General features: G+C 36.5%; 1 protein-coding gene across 1 annotated transcript in view; it reads right to left on the bottom strand.

Moving 5' to 3' along the window:
* Positions 1-1,142: 1,142 nt before the first annotated feature.
* Positions 1,143-9,167, bottom strand: part of XRCC5 (X-ray repair cross complementing 5) — a 49,199-nt gene continuing 41,174 nt past the window's right edge. The window contains 4 exon segments of the mRNA XM_086466302.1: positions 1,143-1,259; positions 6,087-6,154; positions 8,170-8,266; positions 8,752-8,861. Coding sequence (XP_086322428.1) covers positions 1,143-1,259; positions 6,087-6,154; positions 8,170-8,266; positions 8,752-8,861 — 392 coding nt within the window.

Raw genomic sequence — 9,167 nt, 5'->3', positions numbered from 1 at the left:
TTCCCAGGCAATGTAACAAGAATTTCAGGTGCCAGCGCAGAGTCTCATTAAATTTAGTAGTGTTTAGCTGAAAGCAATACCAAGGATAAGCTAGATTCAGTGTGCTAAAGAAAAAAAAAAAAAAAGGTGCCTTAAAGGTATCATTACTTCACAAATACTTCAGATTATTTCGATCTTCTCTTCTAGTTTCAAAAAGTCAGATGACATTTACACCAACTGGTAATATCTCTGAGACTTCTGCTCTCATTTGAGAACACAAAGATGGATATACTGTCTTCTCGTTAGCATCCTGTTTTGTGCCCCATCTCAGAGGGAGATCTCTTCCAAAACTCTGCTTGCATAGTCACCATGTATCGCCCAGTCACATCATGTCCAGCTGCAAATAGAAGAAAGAGGTTTGGAAGAATCAGCACTGAATTCAAATTATTTTTCACTTGTGTTTAGCACTTAGAAAACAAAGCAAATTCAGAAATCCTTATTCTGTAACATAAATGGACTGCACAGAACTTAATACTAAGCTGCTGTAAAGTAAAAACAAATCCAAAAATCTCATCTTCATATAATTGTATGTGCAATTTATAGATTAAAAAAGTACAGTCCAAAAGTAGAAGTCTGCCTGCTTTTAAAATTGAAACTTCTTTAAAACTGTCTACACCATCAGCTTAAGCCTTGAAGATAGATTTGTAATGTGATTCAGCCTGTAAAAAATGTCTAAAATATTTACTAGAAAACTTCTTTAAATCCTTGAATTTCAGCAAGCCTATACAGAGAATGCTAACTGAGAAGATTAAAACACCTTTTTTAAAATGATTTGTAGTTTTCAGCCCATATTAATACCTGTTCTAGATCTACAAGCTTCATTAAATGATATTATAGTAAATTATAACAATCTGCTATCAAACGAGCAGCCTCACTGGCTCTTTTGAAACACACTAGAGGACATGTTTAACCTATGTAAACACCCATGTTACTCCACAACATAGTGTTTGCCCTCATGAAATAATGCATCTGGTTATGTTTTATAATAGCAAATAAGTAATTCCATGTGGCTCTTTTCTGACTCAATTTCTTAGGCATTTTCTAAGCCGCGCACTCTCATCTACTGCTTTAAGAAGGACACGCTCTCTCACTGCACCCTTCAGTTACAGTTTAATTCTGAAGCCACATCATGTCTTTACAGTACTCACCAAATCATCAACATCACCACCTTCGTCTGTGGAAGGCAGAGTTTCATTTTTCTTTTCTTTTGGAGCCAAGAACTGAAAATATAAATGTATTTATATGACACTGACAAAACTCAGACCCTTAACGTTAAATTGATAGAATGTCTCCACTGTATATCAAAACAAATCCACCTGTAATCGAAAATTATGAAGAAAGTTTGTTCTGGCTTCCACCTTCCAAAATAATCTTAAACTACAGGAAATTTCATAAAGCTTGCTTTTAAAGGATTTTATGGTGAAGTGTTTTGAAAAACAGACATAGGGTACAGTTCTTCAGAAAACATATGGTTAACCTGTAGAACCCCCTATAATAAGGATGCTGCAAATATTAGTCCCTAGTCTCCCCAGGAGATGGGGAAAGTTCATAGAAGAGAAAACCTTTGAAGTTTACTAAGTCCACAGAAACAACCTCAAGCACAGGAAGTACTTGAGACACCAGTGGCTGGAGCCTGGGACCGTACACTTTCCCCTACCCATCTGTTATTGTTCACTGTCAAACATGGGATTCTGGGCTAAATGGAAATTTTGTATGTTACAGTATGACCATGCTTAAGTTTTTAAAAAAGATAATTTTAAAAGTAATATTGTGTGTAGCTACAGAATGTTAAAGGACAGCAAACTGCCCGCCACCCCCAACATGAATATATACGTAAGCTGACCAAATGCTTGTTTAGCAAATTTAAGTACAACATTCTAGTTCTGTGTGGGATTTAGAAGTTTCCCATTTAATTCAATTAACATTTAACAAATGAACAAAGACATGAATTTAAAAAAAAAACCCTCAAATACGCAAGATGGTTAGAATGCCAGTCTTTAAAAATACAAAATTTGTTATGTAAAATTCAATTGCCGTAGCTGCTGATACGACTCACCATATGCCCTTCACTTAAAGCATGGCATCCGTAAACAGAAGATAAAAGGTAAGTTGCTCAGATACTATAACAACTGAAATCAAACATACAATATCTGGAGTACAACCAGCTCTGAATTATTTTTCTCCTAGCCTAATATAGTGAAAAAAAAACCCAAATTTTAGCTAGAATGGTAGAAAAAATACAAATACTTGACTCTTACTGAAAAAGCATCCAGTTGTCTACAAGTTTTATTTATGGTTTCCTTACCAATATCCTTACTATAAAATTATAAATTTTCTTTTTCTTATTAAAATGCACCAGAACAAGTACGCAGAGCCGGGAACAACCCTGCTCCGGATAAAAAGATGGCTGCGAAAGCCAAAGAGGAAGAACAGCCACATTCCATGACTTTGAGTTCCATCATCCTTAGTTCAGAAACAACTTCACTGCAACTCTAGATGATGAAAGAGAACTGCTAGTTAGAAAATAGCCACATTAAACAGGCTATAAATACCTCCTTAGAGTTTATGTGACTCTCTTGTGCAAACAGCTGGCTCCCGAAAACAAGCTACTGTCTACCCGAGGACTTGAACTGTAACAGCCATGAAGGTTGTGTAAAGGCCCTGGGGTCCCTATCAGAGCACTACCAACCTCTCAAGATGGTACACTTGTACTGTAAAGAGCTTAAAAATCACTTTACATAAATAAAATGTTCTGATTCTTCTCTAGAGCAATAGTTACAGCTTCAGACAAGGGGTAAAACACTGAGAAGTTACCTGCTGCATCTCATTTGTGGGAAAGTACCAGGTACCATATTCACTAGGATGAAAAGCAAATACATTGCTTTTGGTTAACACCAAAGGCAGCGGATGTTGTCTCACTACCCAAAGGTCAGACCTGTCCTACATCCTAAACAGCAGCATCCAAGAGGAATGTAGAAAGCGTACTCCACAAACAACACATGTTTTAACATGCTGAATGCAACTTATCATATAGATCTTGTGGCTGGAAAAAAAGAAGAAAGAAAAAAAAAAAAAGAGAAGGTGACAGGGCCAGAAGGAATTAGAATTTCAAAATGCCACATGCGTGTGTATCTTTTTTACTGAAAAAGTTCTCAATCTAGTAGTAATATAAAGCATATACTATGAAACTAAAAGCTAATGACATTGTCAGCTCTGAAAGGCTTTTTATACCAGATCAAATTTCATTTTACACAGTTAATTAAGAGTAAAATGCTATTTCTGAAAGTAGCACATTTTTCAAAGTTTTGAAAATTAGCTTTCCCACACTAAATTAGGTAAAGAAAGCTAAAAGCTAAAGAAATGTATGATGAAGATTTGCAATAAATTGAAACCTGAAGTTTCCATCAAAGTTGTGGGGTTTTTTTTTTTCCAAAACCTGTTTTACATTTATGCAAAAGCAAATTACATATAATAGTTGTGCTGAAATACATTATCTTCCCCAAAGCAACCAGAAAAAAGCACCTGACATTTCTGCTCTTTTAACCTATCATCCTCATGCTTTCAAAAGAGTATCTCCACTATTACAGGTAAAAATCCAACCTACCTAAAACAATTTTTCTCAGTGATAGGAAAATATGCATGGATAACATAGCTCAACCAAAAAGAAAAAGAAAATTTTTACATGTTACCTCTCTAATAAGTGGCCTTGTAAGTCTTCCTTTCCCCTTCAAACAGCAACCCTATAAACCTGAAATCTTACATCTATAACAGTCCTGAGACTGCTATCAGCTGTAGCAATATGCACATAAGAGAAAAGGCTTTTGTGTCACATAGGACCACACTGACAGTCAATTCCCTGATGTACACACTTGCACATGACCTATTGCAGAGGTGAAGAAAACTTGCATCTTACTCTCCTGTGTCATATTTTAAAAGATCCAACACAACCCTTTAGTGAACGGTATCACCTTCAGTATAGAAAACAAATGAACCATTTTTGCAATCTACTACAGACGTAGGAAAATGCTGGCTTTGCATCACACAGGAAACCTCTGGCAGGGTTTAACAGGATCAAGAAGGACTAGATTTTAGATCAGCCCCTTAACCCCAAGATAAAATTTTCTGTCCCTGCAGATCTTACTCCAAGAATATGCAACCTTCCGGTTTCCTAAGTAAAAAGTCACATGAACCCTTGACAGACAATGGCAAATCAGGGTTCTTGTTTTGGATCTGGAGAGTGTGTGGGGAGGTAGTTACCTAGTGAATAAGCGGGATTGCCAACTGCCTAGTTAGCAAAGAGATGCAATCCATTTATTCTGAAAGTTAAGGTAACTGCCATGTTAGGGAACCCTGCTGCGGAGCTGATTTAATGCAACCTCTCTTATTGCCCTATTTTAAAGGGAAATCATGGCTGCTGCAGGCCCTTCAATCAATCACAAAAGAATTTCTTATATTGCAACACCTGGCTGACTGTAGGACGACGTTAAACAGAAAAGTAATCTTGAAGTCAGTCTACAAATGCTTTGCTCCAGCTTAGCCTGGCAGCTGTAAATCTAGTCCTTGATACTCTATAATTTGTGCTGCATTCCTAGGCAGGCACAGTATTTTTTAGCCATCGCAAGCTCACAGTTAAGACAACAGTATGCTGTAAGGTCTTCATGGCTAGTAGAGATTTCCTTAAGGAGTAGTGGCTATTTCACACAGCATTAGCACATTTTGAGCATCAATGGTAGTTTCAGACTAGAAAGTGAAGTACTCAAGAAAAATAGTCCTGGGAGGTTTCCAAGTAAAATCATAGCATTTGGAATATATAACAAAAGCTGATACTCTTTTAAAACCACCACTGGGGAAAAAGTTGCTCTATACAATTATGTGTGATCAGAAACAGTCAGTAGGTCCTTCATGTCTAGAAAAGCCATCATATTCTGTCATTTGTACTCTGCACATGAGCTTAGCTTTCTGGACTCTTAGTTTGTTAGCTTTTCATTTCCATGACATGTCTGTGCCTTCTTCACCTTAAGGTAAATTGTTACAGATGAAAAAAGCAGTTTCTAAAATACAGCCTTTTATCTACTCATTAATTCACTCATGGAGAACCTACTTCTATCCCCTTCTGGTTATTGATAACATAAGGCCTGGAAGTTGTGAAAATCAACATGGCATCTTTTAGAAAAGCTGCTTCTCTGCAAAGCACTTAGTGATTCTGGCCACAGGTTTACCGACAGGGGTCTGTAATATAAGAACCTTCTTTCTCCTAAACTACTGAAAATCATGGCTAGCAGCCTGACACAAGAATGCCCGTCTTACCCTCTCCACACAAATACAGTTTTTGACAGTAATTCTGAATTCTGCTTTCTTTCAAAGAGAAGGCACCATTCTGCCTGTTAGAATTCATTCCTTTGTAACTGTGACATCCTTCATTTATCACTGCAGTTACTGAAGTGTTATATTTCTGTAGAAGTAATACCTGCAAATACTCCAAAACTTGTTTCCAAAAGGACCTAATATGATCACCAATAATACTACCAGCATCATCTATGATGTCCATCAATCCACAAGAGCTGCATGAAGTGGAAAATACTGATATCGTCACATCCGTGATGAAAACTAGCCATAACAACTTTATATTGCTAGAATTTACAACGCCTTTAAGACAAACAAGTATCCTGATTTTTGAACTTGTGTGCTAACAATGAGATCACAGTTCTTTCTATGAAGTTCAAATAGTGATCTTGCATATATAAAGTCTGTTGCTATTCCACTACACCGAGTTCTTGAAGCTCCTATTCTTTGTAGAGAGTATTTTCAGATAATGATGTCATTACATGCTACTTCCTAAAGATCAATTAAAGCAAAATGCTGTGGTACATGCTAGGGAATTACTTGGGCTCTGAATTGGGGCAATTTCAATTGTGTGGCAAAAGCACACTCTTCTTCCTTCATACAGATCCTATTTCATTCACCTAAAGGTTTATCCACATAAGAAGGAATCATCTGTTCCACAGCTAGGGTTTTATACAAATAGATGCTCATTAAAAAAACGATACCTTTTCAGCCTCTTCACTAGTCACGGAACTTCCCTCTGCTTCATCTTTAGTGATCAAAGAAATTCTGTCTTAAAAAAAAAAAAAAAAAAGTATAAAAATATCATTAGAAGGCTTCCCAAAAATGCACTTAATGTTAGAAATGGAAAAGTCTTCCAAATTCCAACTTCTGAATGTGTCATCATCACCAGCAAAAATAAAAAAAAATTACCGCTCAAAGGAAAATGTGACTTGCATAAATGAGTCAACTATGATATAAACTATGATATAAAAATAAATTAATGAGCATATTCATAAGCTTGTGGAAGTATCCATTTAGGAAACCGCTAATATTATGACAATCAAACTAATGAGACTCTGAAATCATAGATCACAGATGAAATGCTGAATATCTACCAGAAATTACACTTTTAGTCATTCACAGCATGCTCTCAGGTCCTTAGAAAAATTAACTCCTAACATACAAACACTTATGCTGTGATTACCTACAGTCTGTCTACCAAAGTGCTGGTCCTGCCCCTCCTTTGCTCCTTTGTTGTACCAGCACCACCATCCTGTGCAGTGACACCCCCACTCCCAAAAAAAAAGTTTTAAAAAAAACTCAATTACTTTTTACCCCAATAGTTTTTCCAGTCTAGCTCATCACGTGGCTACATGAATGCTTGTGCCTGAATAAAGCAGCTGTGGGTGCAAGAGCAAGGAACAGTAGATTCATAAAGGTCAGAGCAGCAGCAGAAGTGTAATGCCACCTTAACATGCCCATAGAACTACATGGCAGGGTTTCAGGAGACAAGTGAACTTATCAAACAGATCTGCCTTGCTCCTGAGCAACTAACTCATTCATTCACACCTATCCTCTTTTGCTAATTGCAGTCGCTCACGACAAGGCCCAATGCATGGCACGTTTGGTAGAAAAGAGGGGATGGCTCATGTGGCAAGCAGCAAGGAAAACAGGACTTCAGCTTTTGGTAGCACCAAGCAAAAAGCAATTTCAGCTAACTAGTGAGAGCAGCTACATTATGCATAAAGCATCATGATTTTATCATCATCTCACAAGAACATAAATTTTGTATGAAAATATAATCTCTGGGTTTATTTGTAGCTTTTTTCCCCCTCAAAAATATACTCCAGTTCATCAAAAACTCTGGTTCATACCAAATAAAAATTATTCTAGCATGGCTTTGGAAGATCCAAGTTTCCTACCTGCAAAGTTTGTTGGTTTCTTTTCTCAAATTTCTTCAGAGAAGGTCCCCTACAATACTACTGAATATAATATTATTTCAATGTTGTCATCTGCTGTTGTTTTGGGTTACTAAACAAATTCCACCTTGTATTTTGAAAAAGTTGAACAAAGTAGACGTTACAGAGTGTCTGGAGTTCGTCACTATACAAAGTGTATCACTGCATTTTATAGCATGCACCCTTAAGGGATACAGCTGGGCATTTCACAGATTTTCTTAGCACTGGTTCCAATTAAAAACAAGAGTATGACGTAAAAGAATTTTTTTTAGTCCACCATATTTCGTATTTGTGAAAATGTTCCTTTATTTATCACTTGCGTAGTCTCTGAATGTCTTTCAGAATTGCAGTGCCTTGTATCCCCCAGTTTAATCATAGGTAGGTGTCATACTACCACATATTCTGTCCTTCAGGTTGCTTAAACACAAAATGATCAGTGACATATTTCAATGCTATCTATGCCTTTTTTGAAGCTTAATTTGGAAGAATCTTTTTATATCTCTGCTGCATGAGTTTTTTCCCATTTATTTTGAAATTCAGCTGAAATCATCTCTTCTCCTTACACTGTAACATTTAATCTCTCTTCTTCCACAATTAATTTACCATTTCAACAAGACTTGGCAAGGCTTTATGAATACTGCTGATATGAAACTATTAGTGCAAAAAAGGAAGTTGCAACGTGAAAGATTTTTTTTTTACTTTTTTTTTTAAGCAGGCTGCAGGAATACACCACACCAAGATGCTGCTCTGGGGTTAGTTTAAGTGTCCCATTGCTAACAAAGTTTCCTGTTACATAATGGATAATACAACTAGAATTATTTTTTTAGCTTTTTAAATGCCATCCTACCTTGTATCATGATCTCCCAGAAATCAGCTAAGGCTTTATCTTCCACCTTTGATTTCAGGGCCCGTAGAAAATCGTTAAAGCATTGCACCTTGGACAGCTAAGAAAAATAAGCAATGATAAACAAGAAGTAATTCTTCATGAAGTCATCTAACATGGTGAACATAAAAGTCGCTACAGATTTTGGGTTTTATCTCTACTAAAACCACGAGTTCTAAGGAATGGTGGAGTCACAAAACCTGCCTTTCAGAAAGCTAGAATTCCTTTTTTGTAACCAGCTTTATTGAAGAAGAAATTTGTAGGCTTGCTTATTTTTCTTTTACAAGCATCAAGTCATAGGCATTCTGGTTTTATGTTTAAAAGAAAACAGCAAATAATACCAGAGAAGCTAGTCCCCATTCCAGTCTGAATAAAGAAACACAAAATGCAAATATACTTCTAAGCTTTCAAACAGCGTAACAGATTTTAATCTACAAATCAATTCCTGTTTGCTGTAGCAATAAATTATCAAGTTTCTAATATAGCAAATAGGCTCATCATGTCTTTAATTTGAAAGAGATGAGAGTTTTCACATATTAGCATTACCTTCACAGCCTCCTCTCTGAAAACTCTGATACAATTGATCCCTTTCATGTAGTACTGTGAACCTTTATTTTCCAGGAACTGATCAATGCGATTTATCAACTGCTGACTCACTGAAAGAAAAGGAGAAATAAATAAATAAATCAATCAAAGAATGCACACTTTCAAGGCAAAAAATATTCTTCCTTTAAGTCTCTCTTTTTCTGTTCCACAGGCATCTAAAGAGTTAACCATACCCATACCTCCTCAAGCTCCTCAGGTGGATAATTGTTATCTAAGCTACTGACAATTACTTCAGTCTCTCTGGAAAAGCTAGACACACTGTGAAGAAACCCAAGAATGGCCACAGCAAAAGTCTCTCCCTGAAAGCCAAGGAAGAAAGCACTGGCCTAGCTTGTTCAACAGGAAGTCAAACCAGA

The sequence above is a fragment of the Leptosomus discolor genome, chromosome 5, assembly GCF_034619465.1.
Source record: "Leptosomus discolor isolate bLepDis1 chromosome 5, bLepDis1.hap2, whole genome shotgun sequence".
NCBI lineage: Eukaryota > Metazoa > Chordata > Aves > Leptosomiformes > Leptosomidae > Leptosomus > Leptosomus discolor.
Note: the sequence above shows the minus strand (reverse complement) of the source record. Positions and strands in the feature narration are given on the sequence as shown.